Source organism: Neofelis nebulosa, chromosome 4 (assembly GCF_028018385.1).
Source record: "Neofelis nebulosa isolate mNeoNeb1 chromosome 4, mNeoNeb1.pri, whole genome shotgun sequence".
In the NCBI taxonomy this organism is placed as follows: Eukaryota; Metazoa; Chordata; class Mammalia; order Carnivora; family Felidae; genus Neofelis; species Neofelis nebulosa.
Window position 1 is genome coordinate 135,323,962 of NC_080785.1, and position 21,188 is coordinate 135,345,149.

Here is a 21,188-nt window from a genome sequence, read left to right on the forward strand (position 1 = left end):
ATTTCCTAAAAGCCAGTAAAAATAGGAGTTTGTTTGTTTGTTTGTTTGTTTTTGTAGCCCCAAAGTCTTAGGAAACAATTTGGAGTTTCTTCCCAATACATTTTGCTCAGTGGTCACTGGTTTAAAGCGCGGTTTCTCAGGTCTGGCACTTTTGACATTTTGGGTCAGATAATTCTTTTCTGGGGGTTGGGGTGGGGGTCCTGTACATTGTCAGGTATTTAGCAGTGCCCCCTGGCCTTTAGGTGCCATTGACAACCAAAAACATTGTGATAGCCAAAAATGTCTTCCAACACTGCCATATATCTTCTTGTCAACAAAATCACTCCAGTTGAGAAACACTATGTTAAAGCATCTCAGTTAAATTTTGTGTCATAAAAATGGAAATATTTACTACCCCAGTCAGTGTTAATATGCTAGGAACCATTCTGGAAATTTGTGTTTAAGATACAGTTTCTCCGAGGAAGTGGAAGAGAACATACACTTGAATCATTATACTCCAGTTTCGGCTTTTATGATCACCAAATGATAAAATGTTTAATCCATTATCCAGTTTATTAATAAAACAATTGATTCTATCATACTCATCTAAATTTGTGAAAATGGCTTATTCAGCTGAGATAAGAATGGATCTATAGAGGCAATACAATTTCTGTTATTGTCCACAGCTTATAGAACTGAGATTTATAACGTGTCTGTGTTTCTGGTAGAAACCAATTCATTGCCCTGGAAACTGAGGTCTTAATCTTAATGGAATTAAAATAAAAAAGATTTGTAGCTCATTAAGCCAACAGTATTATTATATTCAGATCTGAACAGACCTCATCCAGTAGTCTGCTGTGCAATACAATAGAAAATGACATCTAATTACAAGTGATACCAAAAGCACTTGCTTTGTATTGGAGTAATAACTGTAATGTACCAGATCACGCGCATTGTTCTGATCTTGATAAGCTAATGCGCTCTCAATATTTGTAGGCATTTAGAAAGGAGAATGATATAATGGTGTGTTGAGAACAAATTAAATACAGATTCTTTGTAGCCTCTGTGGGAGTATGCATGATCTGACCAAGTTAGCAGCCTCAAAAGCTACGATTAACACATTTCAAATTGTTTTAAGATCTTATATAAACCATTTTTATTGTAGTTGCCCCAGACTTAATTAAATTAGTCACAGTTCACAGGCATGTCTGGGGAATTCAAGGGTCAGAAAAAGTGAAGTATAATTTTACCATGCGAGTTTCTGCTGTGTTCTGAAGGTTTGCTTTTCTTCTTCTTCCCCCCCCCCCCCACCTTTCTAATCTGAGGAAAGTAATCTCATATAATTAAGCATAAGAAGTGAAAGAAGTACAATTGGTTAATAAAACTCAGCTCTGGAAAATAAGAATTGCAGTGTTAAAACTTTTTACTTGTTTTCTTAAAAAAAAAAAAAAACCCTCCTAAGATGTTAACACATTTTGGTTCTAGTTTTAATGATCAGGTTGCTAGTGAACATTTCTCATATTAATTTGAAGAAGGAACAGAGGGATAGTATTATTTTGATGCTGTCATTTGTTCATTTGTTTTGTGAGTTTATCCACATAACCTATAAATATGCGTGGTTGAGCTGAGTGTAAAAAAGCATGGAGTCCTATTGAAGTTGGGACCCCTGTGGTTCAACCCCAGAGGGATGCCATATTCAAAGCATATTCTCAGCAAGCAAAAAATTAAATGAATTCCATTTTTTTTTACTCAGGTCTCTTAAAGGATATTAAAGACAATGCAATTCACAGACCCAAGCAACTTCTTGTAGCCTTTCTTCTCTCTTTACAGCTTCGTTTGAGTTCTGTATTTTTCCAGAACCCAAAACTCCTTCTTCTACTACTAGCTCAAATTAACCAATTATGCAAACTCTTCCCTTTTATCTGTTTGCCAGATTGATTTAACTTGTTAATAAACCTGTCTTTGTATCCCAGGGTCTTTTTTTGTTTATTTTTTTGTTTGTACATTTCCTGACTCTTTATCCTAAAAGTCTATGAATTTATCTGATTGAACAGGATTCTGGGCAGGACAGATTGGCCTGGTAGTGACAGGGGTCTGTCTCTGGCAGTATGGGCGAGGGAAACCGTTCATGCACCCTTTCCTGTTGCCAAATTGATCTTGTCGTGTGTGCCATTTGCATTCCACAGTGAATGGTGCTGGCCTTGCCATGGCTACTTGTGACATCATCTTCTTGAATGGTGGGAAGCCAGCCAACTTTTTGGATCTTGGTGGTGGAGTAAAGGAAGCTCAAGTGTATCAAGCCTTCAAACTGCTCACAGCCGACCCTAAGGTAACCTGTCGTTGTAGGCAGATCGCGTCATGTTCTGATTTTTCACCATCAAGAGCCACCTCTTTCCTACTGCTAAAGGATAATAAGCCAAACATTTATTTTGTAGCCCCAGATGCAAATCCTGCCTTAGATCTGATTGTAGTACACAATGATTCGACTCGTTTCACGTGAAAGGCTAATAAATACTCCCAGGATCCAGTTTCAGCTTCTGTGTTTCCAAAGTCCTGGGAGATAGAAGGAAGTAAAAAAGGGGGTAGTGCTCCAGACAGGGAAATACCGGTTGGTGTGAAACATTATTTGAGTAATTTATACTGAAGCGATTAGTCCCATTCTTCACATGACTTACAGGACTCATTCTCAGATTCCTTCCATAAAGATACCGCAAGTATCATCACACGATTGGAGACAGAAGAAAATTATAGGATTATAGAAGTGTATATCACTAGAAAATAATAACCCCACATAATTCTGTATGCTTTTAATTTTCATCGCTGATAGTTGTATAGTTTACAGCATAGGTACTAGGTAGCATATAATGTTGCTTTATGACCCTCTTTCCTTAACTAGAGTATAGCTATCACACCCATGCTAGTGTATAGTAGGTATTCCGTGAACATTTTTTGAGTTAAATACCACTATGCTTTGTTGGAACTGTAGGTACTCAGTAGTTTATGACAACAAGGTTTAGGTGGACGTTTGTTACGTGGAAAAAACTAACATGTTTTGAACATCTGATATATACCATTTAATTCTCTTAACAATTCTGAGTTTAAACTTTCAGAATCATTATGTTTATACTGTTAGAGTATCTGATACATTCTGTTGGTTATTTTTCGTTTTTTTTTTTTTTTTTTTTTTTTTTTTTTTTTTTTTTTTAGTGTTCATTTATTATTTAATTTTGAGAGAGAGAGTGAGTGAGTGAGCAGGGGAGAAGCAGAGAGAGAGGGAAAGCAGAGAAACCCCAAACAGACTGCACCGTCAGCGCAGAACCTCACATGGGGTTAAACCCATGAACTGTGACATCATGTTCTGGACCAAAACCGAGAGTGGGATGCTTAACCGCCTGATGCACTCAGGCACCCCTCTGTTGGTTCTTAATGTATCTGAACACATGGGAAGTCTGAACCATCACTAAGAACAACAGATGAAAATGATACCAGCTTTAATTTTTTTTTAATTTTTAAAGTTTATTTATATTGAGAGAGACAGCATGGGGGCGGGGAGCAGAGGGAGAGGGAGAGAGAGGGAGAATCCCAAGCAGACTCTTCCCAGTCAGTGCATATAACCCAGTGTGGGGCTCAAACCCATGAACCCTGAGATTGTGACCAGAGGCGAAATCAAGAGACAGATGCTCAAGCAACTGAACCACCCAGGCACCCCCATATTGTTTTTTAAGAAATGTGGTCTGAACTTAATATGGAAACTTTTCATAAATAAGTGTACCAATAATAGTCTTTTGGTTCACAACTATAAAACTTTGTCTTCTATTTTCATTATGACTCAGATGGTTGCTAACCTTATGTTTTTGCTAAGTCTTTCCCTTCTGATTCATGAAATAAATGGTAAGGTATTATCAGCTACTTATTTTCAGTTTTCCAGTGCTATCCAGGAATAACAAAGTCATCAAAATCCAAAGTCGCCCAGCCATGAAGAATGTGTGTGCGGTTGGTTTTTCTGTTTCTATAAGTACCTTGTTTCCGTTGGTTAGGTAGGAATATTGTCGGTGGCTTCCTAGTTATTAATTTATTTATCCCTTCTTATTCTTATTTTCTAAGGGAAGCATCATTTTCCTTCCAGAAATTTTCTTATCAATTGAAATTTGTAAATACCGTGAACATAGCTCACACACAGCTTTTTAAACTGCTTGAACCACAATGTACTTAGAGAACAGGGCAATTGTAATAAAATAGAACTTTTAGTGTCTACTGAAATTCGGTGCTAAGAATAATAGAGTGCTATCGAGGGAGTAAATCTACCAGGACAATCATTGCATTTTCTTTGGAATATCTTTTCTTAGTAGCTGATCTGGAATTTTAATTTTGTAACAATGCAGGAGGAGAAGGAAAAATCACTTGCAGAGCCATTTTTTTAAAACAGTCTCTTAAAAATTTTTTGACTTTGCCCAATGGAATATTTTCAAATGCTTGGAGTATTTAAACTTTTTTGAGATTGCCTGTCATCTTGGGTAGAGAAAGATATGTGGGAGTTATTTTATTTTTCTCATGCTATATCAGGAAAATGAATGCACAGCCCATCTCACTGTAAATTTTCCAAATCTTGAAATTTCAAAGACAGTTAAAAAGCATAGAAATGTAATGGGTATTTTCAATCCTGGCATTGTTTCACAGATTTTAGAGAACAGAGGCTAAAAAATAGTATAGATGAATTGATTTGATTTTGCAAGGAAACTGGTTACAGTTCTGGCTGTAATTATTTCAAGTAGAACCCCATTCAGCTGCCCAGAAGAAAAGAATCCCAAAAACCCAAAGCTGATTACCAAACCCAATACAAAGGTATTGATTTTCTCGTTAGATGTAAGGATTAGTCAGTTGAAGACACTGAAATTCAAAATTGAAAAAGGCCTTTTGTTGCTAAACTTGAATCAACTGATAGTAACAACTAGTTGTTTGTCATCTGTATAAGCTAATTCTTTTGATCAAGTAATAAATGTCATCATTCGAGAACAATATTGTGGGTTGACATATATTTCTACACTTAATGTCAGCCATAGAGCTGAAACTTAAATTTATTTTGCCTATTAGCCCTAATGCTTACATTCATCAGAACCCAACACAAATGCCTTTATAACTAATGTGTTCTTTATTTGTTTGTAATATATATGAAACAGAGCTCGTCTGCCAAACTAAGACAAGAGTCTTTTCAAGATAGCTTAAAAAACTGAATTCACATTAAATATTTTCTAATTCCCTAGTTTTCTAGTTGAGCTTGAGATGAGAGTTGAAGAACACTGTAGTTTGTTCTGTTGGTGTTATAACCTGATCATCATTTTTAACATCCAGTATTGTAAGCCCTAGGATTCTTAATCCTAAGTAGTAAAGATCACATTAAATAGGAAGTAGAAGTAGGGGTTTGTGGTAAGTTATAAAGAATTTGAATAAACTTGAGGGAAAAATCCTCCAAGGATTGTGTTATCCTTAAACTTTTGTTTTCCTGAATCATACTTTGGCTTTTACTTCTAATTCTAAACTTAGAATTCCAAAGGTGTAGAAAATGAGTACAAATGACATCTGGAGTATGTAAAACATCTTGCATCAATGAATAATAGGAAAAGACAGTTGACCGGAATCTCAGCACTCACCCCAACTCTTGGCCAAAGTTAAGCAAATCTGTTGCCCTCTGGAGGACTGACTTTGAAAAGCAGTAGTGTGGGATTGACATTCCTGAAGACTCCACACCTGATATGTCCCTGTGCTTCCTGGGTTAGATCCAACTTAGAGTCGTGTTTTCAAAGCTCTTTGTTTTTTAATTTTTATTTCTCTTAATATTATTTTTTTGATTCCAAGTATAATTAACATAGTGTTTTTCAGAGTTCTTTAAAAATCCAGGAAGGGGGAGCCTGGGTGGCTTGGTTGGTTAAGTGTCCGACTCTTGATTTCTGCTCAGGTCATGATCTCGCATCTGTGTGGAACCTGCTTGGGGTTCTCTCTCTCCCTCTTTCACTGCCCCTCCCCCTGCTCATGTGTGCACATGTGCACGCTTTCTCTCTCTCTGTCTCTGTCTCTCAAAATAAATAAACACTAAAAAAAAAAAAAAAATCCAGGAAGAAATGTGCTACATAAGCACCAAGTACCGGTTCAAAAAGGAATGGAAGGATTCTTAGTGGGATTCTTGTACCAGACTGCCCAGGTTCCTGTCCCACGTCCCATCTTTACTGCTTATTGGTTGTGGGAGCTTGAGCACATTATTTAACTTGTATATATCTCAGTTTGCTCTTTTATAAAGTGAAATTATAACAGTACTTATTACCTCTGCGGCTTGCTTGCTTGCTTTATTTATTCAAGTATTTAGAGCTTAAATTTCTTGAAGTTTTTTAAATTCAGATATAACTGACATGTAACATATAAGTTTAAGATATATAATGTGTTTATTTGATATATCTATATGCCACAGTATGATTACCACTGTAGCATTAGGTAACACCTCTATCATGTTTCATAACTGTAATTTATTTTTTGTGGTAAGGACATATAATCAGAGAATCGCTTATTACATTAACTGAGATTATACATACACATTTCCCATTTAAAGGAGGAATAATTTCATATGAGAGTGTCATTTAAAATTTTTAATAAATTTTCATTGAAGTATAAGCTTCATATAGAACAGTATGTAAATCGTAAGTATATAGCTTGATGAGTTACCATGAGGTGAACATACTGGCAGCCAGATCATAAAATAGAACAGGACCAGTGTTAGGGACTGAATGTTTCATGTCCCCCCAAATTCATATGTTGAAATCCTAACCCCCAATCTGGTGATATTAGGGGGTGGGCCTTTGGGAGGTAATTAGGTCATGAGGGTGGAGCCTCATGAATGGGCTTAGTACCCTGATAAAGGAGACCCCAGAGAGGTCGCTCACTCCTTCCTCCATAGGAGGACAGATCTAAATGATGGCCATTTCTGTACCAGGAAGTGGGCTCTCATGAGACCCTGAAGCTGCCGGTGCCTTCACCTTGGACTTTGGCCTCTAGAATTGTGAAAAGAAATGTTTGTTGTCGCATCATTCAGTCTATGGTAATCTGTTAGACAGCCTGAACAGACCAGTACGCCATCTCAGAATGGGTACCCCATCTCAGAAGCCAGTGAAGTACCCCCTCGCCATACTTCTACCCTGCTTTCCCCTGAAGGTAACACAGCTATCCCAACTTCTAATGTCGTAGATTTTGTTTTGCCTTAACATAAATAGGGTCATGCGGTGTACATTCTTTTGTGTTTGCCATCTTTCGCTTAACTTTTATTTGTAAGATTCATCTACATTTTATGTAGCAGTGGTTCACTCATTCTTCCTGCCGTATGCTGTCCTACTGTGTGACTCTGCCAGAAGTTTTCATCCTTTTCTGTTGATAGGCATTTATGTTATTCACAGTTTTGACTGCTACGTTGCTGTGAACATTCTCATACATGTCCTCTGGAGCACATTCCTGTGGGATATATTTTTGGAACTAGGATTTCTGGGTTATAACATATGCGTGTCTTCAGCTTGAACGGATACTGCCAAGCAGCTCTCCAGATGTGCCAGCTTTACACTCTGGGAACCGTTTATGGCAGTTCCAGTGTGTCTGCACACCCTTCCCCACCCTTGGTGCAGTCAAGCCTTTGCAACTTTAGTCGTTCCAATAGATGTATGGTAGTTTTCACTGTGGTCTAATGCCTTTCTCTCATGGCTAATGAGGTTGAACACCTTTTCATATAATTACTACTACTAGGATAATACTCTTTAAACTTCTGTTAACCTTGTCTGTAAAGTAGACATGAAAATAATACCCCAAAGCATTGGCTTTCAATATCAGCGGAGATAATATATGTGTGAGTACTTGGCAAATATTTCTAAAGCACAAGGAAAACTTTCGTTTGTGTGGACTTTAAAAAAAAAATTTAATGTTTATTTACTTATTTTTGAGAGAGAGAGAGACTGAGATACAGCACAAGCGGGCAAGGGGCAGAGAGAGCAGGAGACACAGAATCTGAAGCAGGCTCCAGGCTCTGAGCTGTCAGCACAGAGCCCATGTGTTGACTTTTTTTTTTTTTTAATTTTTTTTTTTTTCAACGTTTTTTATTTTTATTTTTGGGACAGAGAGAGACAGAGCATGAACGGGGGAGGGGCAGAGAGAGAGGGAGACACAGAATCGGAAACAGGCTCCAGGCTCCGAGCCATCAGCCCAGCGCCTGACGCGGGGCTCGAACTCACGGACCGGACCGCGAGATCGTGACCTGGCTGAAGTCGGACGCTTAACCGACTGCGCCACCCAGGCGCCCCGACTTTTTTTTTTTTTAACGTTCAATTCCATTATCATTTCTGAGGCTTAGATTTATAATTATTGAAACAAGAGGAAGTAAATGCTCATCTTTGGGATAGGAGGTATCTGAAACAGATCCATTAACACCAGTGTTACTGTATGGGTTGTTTTGAAGTTGATGAAATGGGTAAACAATTCAGTAGTTTGCAGGGATTCTCTGTTCAGACAACCAAGAAAACACAACTTAATCGAGGGAGGATTAAATTCATATCTGCAAGAACCACAGAATATCATTTGGTATAAATTTGAAAAGAGCCCAGCTATTTTAGCTCTGTGGTATGTGATTCAAAATTCTTTAGAATTTGAGGCTAGAGAAGTAAAAATGCATGCCATATTTTCAGTATCAAATGCCTTTTAGCATGCAAATGCCTTCACTTGTAATAAATATGTGCTGATATTAATATGTGCTAAATGCCTCACGTACATATTGTTGATCATCATACATTTAGAATATATTTAAAAACAAACCACAATATCCTCTTCTTCACTTATTCACATGTTTATATCAGAGGCATGAAGCAAAACTCATTTTATTACAGACCACTTGTATTTGCTGAAATACCTTATCTGCAGGGGAATATTTATTTTCTGTGGGTAAAAGAACTCTTGTAGAGATTGATTTTCAAATGTAATACCCAATACTTGACACAACACGAGCATTATTTTTGAAATAACTCCCCCATCCCTGTTCTTACAGGCCTCTTTGAAAACAAATCTAAAAGTTGGAAAGAGTAAGTCCAGGCAGCCGTTCTTTATGGTGATAGGCTGCCTGGTAGTCTAGTCTGAGAAGGATAAAAATGATTCTGTGCTTATGAATTTGTAACCTGTCACCTGGTTTCAGCCCTGTGCAGGGGAACACCGTGTATAAGCTGGAGAATGGAAAGCTCGCTGCCTTGTTCTCATTTCTCTTTGTTTCCTCCAAGTGCTTTTCCTATTGTGTTGCATTTCTTTCTCTGATGTCCAGTTGATCCACATTTCCAAAAATGTCTTGCTGTCCTTGTCCAACATGCACTCGTTCCATTTTATCGGCCAGTACTACGCAGTAAGAGCTGGGTCCTGGGAAGGCCGTCGGTTCTGTATCTTACCCAAGACCAGTGTTTCTGATAGCTACCCCTTTTCCACGCATCCCTAATGGAACTCTCTAAATCTGTTTTCATGCTGCTTGCTGACATACTGTCAGAAATAAATCAAAAATAACGTTTTTTACTCTTTGCTCTGCTTCTCAAAATTCAAATTTGGATGTGCTTTGTTTTGTTTCATGGTAAGTAATTTGAAGAATTTTAAGACTTGGGGATATTTTAGTAAATTTTATCATTGGTCCCAACATGCTCATAATTGATTATGAATCCTGTATGGAGAAGCCTTTGTAGATGTTAAACAGAAATGAACCACTAATAAAGGTATAATGTCACCTAGATTGGAAATAATATATAATTATTAGAAGAGTTGGGGATATTTTTTCTCTTAATGTTACTGCACTGTGAAAAGACATGGTTCAGTTCAACAGTTAAGAAAATAGTGCATTTTCTAACAATGCCAGGATTAATGTCAGGTATCTCTGAGTCTTAAGAATTTTCCTATAATGCGAGACTGATCAAGCATCTGAAAGTTTCACTATTATTATTTTTGAGGTATTGTTTTAGAATCCAAATAATGCCTTGTGGGAGAATCACTAGATGTAGGGAGTAACTTGGGAAAATAATTCAGGAGAACAAGGTGAAGACCCTTTGAACTGGAAAGGGTTCTGGGTCCTCTCCTTTATAGGAGTCAGCTGTAGTCTGGTGGGATGAGCCCAACTGCCTTCAGAAGGTTGAAGACACTGTGAATTTCCTCTATACCACCCTTCCACCCACTGCCAGAGAACTAGGAGTTAGGAATGATTGTCTTGTTCCTAAATGAACAACACGTCCATATGGGCTTTGCCGAAGAAATTGGCTTGACTCAGAGTGGCTTGCAAGATAAAAAGTGTTTTGTCTTTTTTTTAAGGCTGTTTTATTAAACAGCATCCCCGTTTTCCTAATTATTAAATTAGAGAAACATAAAGTATAGAAAAGTACAAAAATAGATCAAATTACATTTATATGCACTTTTACATATACTTAAAATGAATACACAGAGTAGTAGTATTTCTGACAAAACTGGTATCAGTATGATTGACACTCTTCTGTAGTCTGCTTTTTTCCACTTTTTACGTACCTTTTCCCCTGTCATTGTACAGTCCTCTGCAGCATCTTCGGGAGCTGAATAGTATTCACTTGTATGAACATATAAATTTACTTAACCAGTCCTCTGTTATTTGGTATTCAGGATGTTTCTCACTTAAAATAATGCTGCCGTAACCTCCTTGTACTCTTAACTTTACGTACACTTCAGATTACTCATATAAGATGAATTCCTAGGGGCGCCTAGGTGGTTCGGTTGGTTGAGCGTCTGACTCTTGATTTCAGCTCAGGTTATGATCCCATGATCATGAGATGGAGCCCCATGTCAGGCTCCACACCGGGTTTGGAGTCTGCTTAAGATTCTTTCTCCCTTTCCCTCTGCCCCTCTCCCCTGCTCACATGTGCATTCTCTTTCTCCCTCTCTCTCTGTCTCTCTGTCTCAATCTCTCTCAAACTCTCTCAAAATAAATAAAATAAGATGAATTCTTAGAAGTATGAGGCTAACTATGTATGAAGATTTTAAGGTTTTCATACTGACTGCCTATTTGTCACCACAGTAGGTAGAAGGATGTAGAAGGCTATTGTCAATGAGAGGAATATGCACTTGGCTGTTTAAAGTGGCCCCGTGTGTAGTGCCACAGTGCTGCCTGGTTTTCCTAAGTCATGTCTACTATGATGGATCTTACAGAGAAAATATATGTTAGATAATCTTTGTTCAAGGGTGAGTAAAAATTCAATACGAATGAATTAACAGTATATATGAAGGAAGGTATCCTCAAACAGAAACACAGAAAACAGGTTATGCATTGATGTTTTGATGAAAACGGTGTGAGGCTTATGGGAAACTAGCCCTTGGTTTCCTCAGGAGCAGTGGTTCCGTATTTGCTAACTCAGTGTTCGCTGAAAGTTGATAGACCGTGACTACTATGGATAACGAGAATTGCCTGAATAATGTTTTGGATAATTATGGATGGCTCTTCAGAGATTATGTGAAAGAGCTGCTCCATTTTATCTAAGAAAGGACAGTCCGGAACCCCTAGCATGAATGTAAAGTCAAAAACTCTTTTCTTTTCCTCAATTGCTTTTATATGCTTCCTAAAGGGAAGGAATTTGACTATGAATATGAAAACCTTCAAAATATGTCAGTAATGATATTTTAGACATATTACCTTTATGTTTAAGGATTAAATGAATAAACCTTGAGAAAATTTTAACTTAATTTTTCCACTATCCAGGTAAGAATGATTTCCTTACACATGTAAGTCCCTCACTTTATGCTTTTTGAAAGGTTTCTTTACATTTAAAAATTGATTATTTTTTCCACTTTTAGAAATTTGCATTTCCTACTAAAAGTCAGAGATTTAAAAAAAATTGTCTCTAACTTTATTACCGTAACATGACCACTCTTACAATTTTGTTAAATTTCCTTCCAGCATTATCTACACGTATCTTCTTTATAAGATTATAATTAGAGGGGCGCCTGGGTGGCGCAGTCGGTTAAGCGTCCGACTTCAGCCAGGTCACGATCTCGCGGTCCGTGAGTTCGAGCCCCGCGTCAGGCTCTGGGCTGATGGCTCGGAGCCTGGAGCCTGTTTCCGATTCTGTGTCTCCCTCTCTCTCTGCCCCTCCCCCATTCATGCTCTGTCTCTCTCTGTCCCAAAAATAAATAAAAAACGTTGAAAAAAAAAAAAATTAAAAAAAAAAAAAAAATAAGATTATAATTAGAATACCCTTCCTGTTGATGGCCTTTAAAAAATATATCCAGTATTACATGATGTACATCCTCCAGTGTTGTTAGCTGGTCTCTCTCTTACTGTTAGTTTTACTAGCATATTAATAGTGGGCAGTGTGTTAAAGGCCTCTTGTTATTTAGAAGGTTATTTAAAGCTCAGCATTTAAAGTCATTTTCAGAAAATGTGTGAACTTTGTAAATCTGGTTTGCTAAAATAGAGTACAATATAGTTAACAAATGCAGTAGTAACAAGTGTGAAAAACATTTTGGTACAAAACAGACTTATAGAACAATAAAAAAAAAAAAAAAGAAAATCAGCATTCTCTAGGGCTCAGCTAGATACCCCTTTAGCGTCTTATGCATTTACTACATCAGTGGACTACTGATCTGCCTTTGTTTTAATTATCGCAGGGTTGATGAATCATTCTTTAATATTTGATACAGTCATTTAGAATTGCCTAAATTCTGAAATACCTAAGAATTCCAAGTGTGGCCTAATGTACCTTCCTGATGGCTGAGTTGAAGATCTTCCTTGTATCCTCCTGATATATCTGGTTCAGTGAGGTGAGACTGAGTCCAAAACAAGACTTGCAGAAGTTAGAATAGACTCACCTTTATTTTTCCTTGCTCTTTCTTGCCAGCATTCTTCCTAAGAATTCATTGGTTTCTCTGTGCATCTTCTGTCTTTGTAAAGAGCAAGACACTTTAGGCAAACTTGTTAATTAGGTGCCTTTTTAATCTCTAGCCCTCATCAGATGCCACCTCAATGATAATATGTGATAATATGTACCGGTCTCCCTTTTCTTTTCTTTGGGGTATTTACAAGTTACAGTCTTTACCACTTAATCATCTCCTTTATTCATACATTTCTCTTTTTAAATCTTATAAAATCGCCTAGAAATATTCTCCCTTCCCCACCCCCCCCCACTTCTTGCTGCTGTTTCATTAAACTTTTCATTTGTTCCATATTCTTTGAAAATAGCTCCAAGTATAGTTTTGCCTAGAGTTTTTTTTCCCCCAGTGCCTGGTTTTGTCCTGTTCCACTATTACTAATACACTTCATTATTTCTAGCCACTCTAATAGTTCAGGGAACATAGTAGGTCCTCCAAAAATGTCTTTTCAGAGCAAATTCATATTGACAGCGTGTCTCTTTCTTTCCATGGAAATCCTATGGCTCGGTGGTCTCAGTCAGCAAGAGAAGCATAATAAGTTAATGAGCTGTCCTTGTGAAACCATTTCCCAAGGTAGGTGCCAGTGCTCTGTCTGGCAAGACTCTCATGGGACGGGGCAGCCTGGTAGGGACCATTGTCTAGAGCAAGACTTGCCTCCCCAGGGTCCGGGAAGCAGTGGAGGGAAGGTCCTCTTTGCAGAGGGTTGGGTGAAGTCCTGTGCAGCAGCCAGACTCAGCGGCAGTCGGTAATAACAATACAGGAAGAACTGCAAGTGGCAGGGGCCCTTACCTGAAAGCAGGGTGTTAGTAGAAGACAGCAAGTGTGCCAACAAAGGGAGGCAATTTTAAGGAGTATTTAGGGAATTCTGTTAACCAGTAGCCAGTGCCACAGTCCCCAGGCTGTAGTGCAGGGCCAAGCTGCCTTCATACAAAGCAAAGCATCCCATACGCAGAAGCTTGGTTCTAAGGAGACTGGAGGGCCGGGCAGGCAAGTAAGGCAAGAATTCATCCATAGTACAAGTCACTGTGTCAACCATGAGGTTCACTAGGCTCGTCCCATAGCAAGAACAACTTTATGGAAGGAGGGGGGTTCCCCCCCAGCTTGTTGGGGCAGCTCCTCAGACCACTTTATGAGGTCAGGACTAGTTCTCCAGACCAGAGAATGACTAAGCTGGACAGAAACCCATTCAGTAATATCAGCCAAATGATAATGCATGGTGTTATATATGCCAGGCATTCCTCTAGACCCAGAATTGTAGAGCAGTGAGTGAAATAGAGTCCTGTTCTCTTGGAGCTACCATTTCAGAGTGGGAAAGATAGTTAAATCAGAGAGTAAATAGATACATTATACAAAACAAATAAATAACATACTGGGTGGTGGTACAAGGTTAAAAATAAAATTGAGGATGCCAGAAATTTTTTATTTTTGATAAGTTTGTCCAAGAAGCCCTCTGATGAGTTTACCTTTGAGAAAGACGTGTCCTGACTGTTAGATGTGGAGTTTGGGTTTGTAGGCAATGACATGAATGCTCCCAGTGAGGGGAATCTGATCAATATCTGCACCCGTTGGAGGTGCCCTATGTTCCTTCATGTTTACTCACTACTTCTTTTTTTTTTTAATATATGTTTTTTAATGTTTATTTGTTTTTGGGAGAGAGACAGAGCATGAGTGGGGGAGGGGCAGAGAGAGAAGGAGACACAGAATCCGAAGCAGGCTCCAGGCTCTGAGCTGTCAGCACAGAGTCCCCATATGGGGCTCGAACTCACAAACCAGGAGATCGTGACCTGAGCCAAAGTTGGACACTTAACCGAATGGGCCACCCAGGTGTCCCTCACTACTTCTTTACCTCAGTGTCCTAAGCCACCTCGCTTGGTTTATTATCAACTTAAAAGAAAAAAAAAAAGAGGTTTGGTCCACTTGAACTTTGCTGTAATTCGGGTGGCAACTGTCTTCCACTTAGAGGTCCTTTGTGCATATCGATGGATATTTTATCTCCATCCCCAGGACCCTCTCCTCAGGATGCTCTGCTTCCAACTTTGAGGACTTACAAAACGGAGCACTTTGAACACACATATTAGTTAGCATTCCCAAGGGGCAGCTGGCACAAATCCAAGTTAATTATTTTTCTTCCAGCTTATCTGTGAGTTCTTTCATTAATCGTTATCTGTAAGCATTCTGGACACATCCCTTTTTCTCAATTAGAACTCCACTGGAGTATTTCTGAACAAACATTTAGGTGTCTGCTTTAATACTCAGAAGCCTTAGAATCATAAGTAGTGAACAGAAATCCATTTTGACCTTTAACCATTGACCTAGATTTCACGTGCTCGTTAATCCCAAATAGCACATTCCTCTGAGAGATATGAGTGACCTAGAATCTTCAGTGTGTCATTGTTATCCAAGAATGTGGACATTTGGTAGCAGATATGAGGAAGAAATGCCCAAATTTAGATATTTCTGATATTTTTCTGTTTTACAACCTGTGACTGTGAGTGGATCTTCTTGTCTGTTAAACTGAACTACAAAGCCAAATGATTAATCCAGATGCAGACTCTGCTGACCAGATTCTGAAAGAGAGGTGTTTGGTAATCAAATGAGAAGAGTAAACAAGGGAAAAGTAAAAAATACCCCCCCCCCCAAAAAAAACGAGAACCTTTACTGAAAGCATAAATTCTGTGATTCTCTTTTTCTCTACCAATATATCTTTAAAAGCTCTCCCTGTTGTAAGTTGCACCAATTTATTAAACAATGCAAAACATCTTAGGTAAGACAACAGGACAAATTCGAGCCTCACCATCATCCTAGCTTCCTCCCCCTAATGAACACAGCTTGTGATTCCGGCCTTCAGCGGGCAGTCATTGCCTGTTCCTTGATCACCTACTGTGTGTCAGGTCCCGAGCCAGTCAACAGAATGGGAAACCATCCAGCATTTAATGTCATTGGTTCCATTACGCTGTCCTTGTCAAGTCTTCCGGTTGTAATTACCCCTTTAAAGCAGAGGAAGACTTGATCCTGATTGACAGATACAGTCTTTGCTAAGCTCAAAGAAGACCAGTGTAAAGCATCTATTCATACTGACATCACACCCTCTTCTCTGGGTTCACAAAGAAGAGTCTGTGCAGCCTTACCACTCAGAATGTGGGCCATGCACTTTCAGTGTTGACATCAACTTGAAGGCCGTTAGAAATGCAGGAACGTAGCTCTACCTCAGATCAGTGGGGTCCGGATTCGTGTTTTCACAGGATGCCCAGAGGATTCTCTGCACATTAGAGTTTGAGGGGGCACTGGTCCATAGCAGGGGGAGGCATACTGCAGTTCACAGCCAAACTCTGCCTCATGGGTATTTGTATAAGTAAAGTTTTATAGGAACACAGCTTTGCTCATTCATTTCCTTAAGCAGTTGAGTAGTTGTGACAGAGACCTGGTCCCCAGTGGTCTAGGGTTGGCATGCTTGGAGTGTGGTATTGGACTAGTGTCAATTTGTATAGAAGCACCAGCCTATGGGCTGTTTTAGGTCTATAATAAATACAAAGACAGAATCAGCATCTAGAAAGTTTTATTCCAAATTTCTGTGACATACAAGTAGAAGATCAATTTTCTAGCATTTCATATGATTGTGTTTTACAAAAACATCAGTGACTGTCAGGGCATTTAAGAAAAAATTGTCCTTCACCACAGATTATGTGAGAAGCACTGCTCTGTGAGTTTCAATGGGTACGTGTGTTAAAAACCAGTACTGTAAGTGAAGGTGATTGTACAGGGTACATCTTGATGCTAAAGTGAGCTTTATTACAGGCTGCAGTATTCACATTGTCCTGTTGTTCTTTGCTCATCAAGCTTTGTCTTGCTTTCGTTGGTGATACTTCTCCTTATGGTCCTGGTGATGCCTTCGTTCGCCGTCTGCATCCCCACTTGGATGCTGTCTTCCCCGCTCCTGCCCACAGAGAATCCTTATACCTGGCCCGGGCCCGTTGCTCTGCTGCATCCCTGGCAGAGGGTTGCTTTCAAGGGTGGGCGCCGGGCAGAAGCCCCTCAGTCCAGCCAGAGGCTTCCCTGCTGCTGTTCTCATGACACTCATGCAAAAGCCCACCTGCCTGTGGGATCACAAACTAAAACAAGGTGGCCCAGGAGGCTCTAAGTATCCCTTTCCACTTGGTGACAGCATGAGTAAGATCCAGGAGCAAAGCTGTGCCATAGAGGCTCCCCTAGTCATAGGGCTTCATTCCTAGGGCCTGGCTTCTCCAGTGGGTGGACTAGCAGGAGTGGCGTCACCTGGAACCTCTTTAGGAATGCAAATTCTTCATCCACTTAAACCTCCTGAATCAGAAAGTCTGGGGTGGGGCCCAGCAGTCTCTACCTTAGCCAGCCCCTTAGGTGATAGTCATGTTTGAGGATGTCTGCTGGAGCTCTGTTAGCGTCCTCTGGCTTATGAGAGCTGCTTCAGCTCCCATCTCAGCCAGGAGCCCTTTCGTTCTCTGTTTACCTTTGAGGTTAGAATGACTCCTGTGCTGTGTGCTGTATGTGTTACTTGTACAAAACTGACAGTTGGCCCCAGCTCACCCTTGTTGTGCCAAATAGTAGCCCGGGACTCCACTCGGTTAACACTGATTTGAATTTCTTTCTCCATACACTTGACATCCCCGTGTGTTTTAAGATTTTTATTCCCTTATTTCTGTGTCAGAATCTCTCCCTAAAACTCAGAGGGACTCTATCAGTTCTAAAGTGACTTTTCTATCCAAATGAGAATTAAGGATAATCTTCTAGTTAATAGGTAACATTCCTCAGCTGGGTTTGTAAATGCATTTTTCTGAAGATCAGTTCCCTCATGGAGAACTTTTATTTCCCTTCCCTCTAAAAGTAGAGAACAAAAACAAGTTGTATAATTTTCAAGTGACTTTCTATAAACTTTATGAAATTACTTCATCTTGAGCTCAGTCACTGAAGTAGATCTAATTCATTTCTGTCCCGATTAAGTTACCATCAGCTGCTTCTTTTCACAAGAGATTTCCTTCCTATTATTGTTCTCTGTGCATTTAATCTCTCTGGGTACTTTTCTTCCCCTCTCTTGATTTGTAAGTGTTTTGCTGCGATTCAATCTCTTGTCTATTCTTGTTACAAAGTACAACCTTCATTTGTTATCTGAGTTCCTTTTGCTATTTGGGGAAGAGGGAAGTGGTCAGATCTTTCAGTATTTGACAAATGTCATGATAATAGAGTGTTTCAAGGTGGAGATGTTGAATCAGCTTTTATGTTTGGTCAAGAAAATTGATTCATAATGATATGTGACATAAAGTCTTCACTGAATTTTTCTCCAGTATACATGAGGAATGAAAAAAAAAAAAAAACCACTTCTTGTAAAAAACAAAATTTAATGTTTCTTTATCTTGATGGCTCTTTGTACAAGCTCCCTTTACAGATTACTCTGTGTGCCGACAAATCAGCATGTATCTTTCTCCAACTATTTGGTCATCTTGATATATCAACTACCATTGGAAAATTGAGATTTGCATGGTCTCCTTTCATATTTTCAGTATCAGGCTGAGACCTTATTGCTGTCTCTTCCACTTTTGGGGTTGTAACATGTTCTTGAGTGTTCACGTCTTCCTTGGGGGGCAGGGTGTGGACCACACAAGACATAGGATACAAGCTTACTTTCATCCCTACTTGTAGGTCTGCACGTCTCTAACTCACTGCAGCTACTACACGTTGTCATCACATCTCACATGTAGGTGAGGCTCTAAAAAGACCTTTCAGAAGGCAAAAAAAATTTACAATCAAACTTAACTTTGGAAATCCTTTTAAGTCCGCTCATAAATTTTAGTATGGGTGAGGAGACGCTGATCCTTCTCCATGACATTCCTCACCACTGTGGTCTATAATTAAAAAACTGGTGGAATGTTTTATTAAAGCCTGTCTGGCCCCTGACACTATAAACTCTTACAAGGAGGATGGTCTCTGTTTTGTTCACTCCCTCTCGACTCCTCGCAAAGTGGCAGAAATATGGTGCACAATGAGTAATTATTTTTCTTCAATTATAAAAAAATTAACTATCAAAGTTAATGGATAAAATAAATAATAATAATAATGGCAGCTAACACTGACATAGGTATTAAGTATGTGCCAGGAACTGGTTTATGGGCTTTACAAATATGAACTCATTTATTCCTCACCACAAACCTAAGATAGGTAATAAATCATGGCCATTTTACAGATGAAGAAAGTGAGGCACTTTCCTCACTTGCCAAAGGAAAGTTGCCAAAGGACACACATGAGTGGTAGAGCAAGGATTCAAACCCAAGCAGCCTGCCTCTAGTCCTTCTTCATACCAACTGGATTATACAGTGCCCTGTGAGCAAAGGAGCTCATTCCCTCTCACCTCCCTCAGCAACTTGTGTTCTTTGAATGGACCGGTGTTGGGGGCTCCCACTAGATTTGGCTCTTTCTTGCTCACTTGCTTGTTCCGTCCCTGTGCCTGCATAGTTGGATTTATATAAATTAAATGTGTGTCTGATGTGACTTTGATGTATGGGATGAGGCTAAATAACACTCCAGTGCAGGTATAAAGAAAGCAGTAAAAACCAGGGGCTTAGAAATTGTTGCAGAGTATTTTTGTCATGCATGTTAGATCTTTTTTTTAAACATGCAACTTTCCAACCAAAAGGGTCATTATACAGTGGTTGAAAGAGAGACATAAAGAATGCCTGTTCAAATTCTGCGGTTCTAAGAGATTTTTCTATATCTTACTCCAATGAAGATATCCTTCCAGGCAGTATTTTAGGTTTATAATTGCATGGACCTTCAAAAGAAAAACACAAACAAACAAAAAAACTGAGGTGCCTGGGTGACTCAGTCAGTTGAGCGTCCCAACTCTTGATTTCAATTCACGCCATGATCCCAAAGTTGTGGGATTGAGCCTCAGGTGGGGCTCCTCACTAAGTGTGGCTGAGCCTGCTTGAGATTCTTCTCTCTCCCTTTGCTCCTCCCCAGATCGATCTCTCTCTCTCTCTCTCTCTCTCTCTCTCTCTCTCTCTCTCTTTCTCTCTCTCTCTCTCTCTCTCTCTCTCTCTCACACACACACACACACACACACACACACACCCTTTCTGTCTAAAATTAAAAAAAAAAAAACCAGTTATCAGGGAACACCTGGAGGAAATGCATGTGCAAAGCACATCCTGGGTGGTGGGAGAACTTGAAAGCTTCGTGCTCAGCAAGTCACTTAATGTAAAGGGACGACAGGCCTGTCTTTTCATTGAAGACACATCATAGGACAGGTTACAGGGAGCTGACAAGTTCCAGGACATCCTCCTAATTGTTTAGTTCCTACTGCTCCCTGGAGGCTTTGCTCTTGGACTCTTCTTTGGGGCTGTATGTTCTCAACTGTGTATCTGCCTTTAATCAGAGTTCCCGAACCACACGTCTTTTGTTACATGGAAGGGAAACTCGAAGTTTCTCTCACCGTTGTTACCGTGATGAGAAAGAAGTCAGTTTGTTGTTTTTTTACAAACGGAGGAACATTTTCACCCTTGAGGTATTCATGTCTTGATTAAGGTAGCTAGGGTTTATATCATGTTTCTTTCTAGTTTGCTAATAGGAAGTAGTCTTAACTAAAGCGCATGCTTTCTCGGGGGTCACCAGCCGTGAGTCGGTTGCTCTGAGTCATGTGCTCTGTGGCATTTTGTTAATTACACTTACTTATTTGGCACTAATGCAAGAAACATGACTAGTAAGTCTTCAGTTTTTGGGTTTGTGTTTTAAATTCATTCCTCGGTAGCACCCTTTCTCCCTTTCCTTCTCTCATCTTTTCAGACCGGGGGAAAGAAAGGGCCTTTGGAGCTAAGTGTTTTCCTGAGTGAGCAGTCCTGAGGTTGGGGAACATGGAGTCTGGCTATGTGTGGGTTGTGGGGTCCATTCTGTCAGTAGCTGGAAAGAGATGGAATCCTAGCCTGCACCCCTGTGTCTCTTCCCCTTCCTAGGTCAGGAGTGGGGCTTTTCTGAGGGAGAAATGCCTTTGGTGGAAAAGGATCCAATATAAGTATGAGAATCATGAGTGACCTGGATGCTTGTATGGGGCATTGAAAACAAAACAAAACAAAAGTAAAAACAAATTAAAGGAAGGTTCCATTAAGCCAGTAAAGTATGTGTCTAAATCTGATTTTAAGTGAAGCTTCTTTAAAAAAACAGCTTTAAAACTTCACATGAAGCAGTATCTGAAAATTGGGTGAGACCGTCTAAATAGGAAAGAAAGCAATCTCATCAGACAAGTTAAGTCTCAG

The 21,188-nt window shown here is 39.4% G+C and overlaps 1 protein-coding gene across 3 annotated transcripts in view; it reads left to right on the forward strand.

Annotated features, from left to right (window-relative positions):
- Positions 1-21,188, forward strand: part of SUCLG2 (succinate-CoA ligase GDP-forming subunit beta) — a 333,369-nt gene that overhangs the window by 162,082 nt on the left and 150,099 nt on the right. For all 3 annotated transcript variants that reach the window (XM_058726236.1, XM_058726235.1, XM_058726237.1), the window contains exon 9: positions 2,166-2,308. In XM_058726236.1, the coding sequence (XP_058582219.1) occupies positions 2,166-2,308 (143 nt within the window). The remainder of the gene's footprint in view (positions 1-2,165; positions 2,309-21,188) is intronic.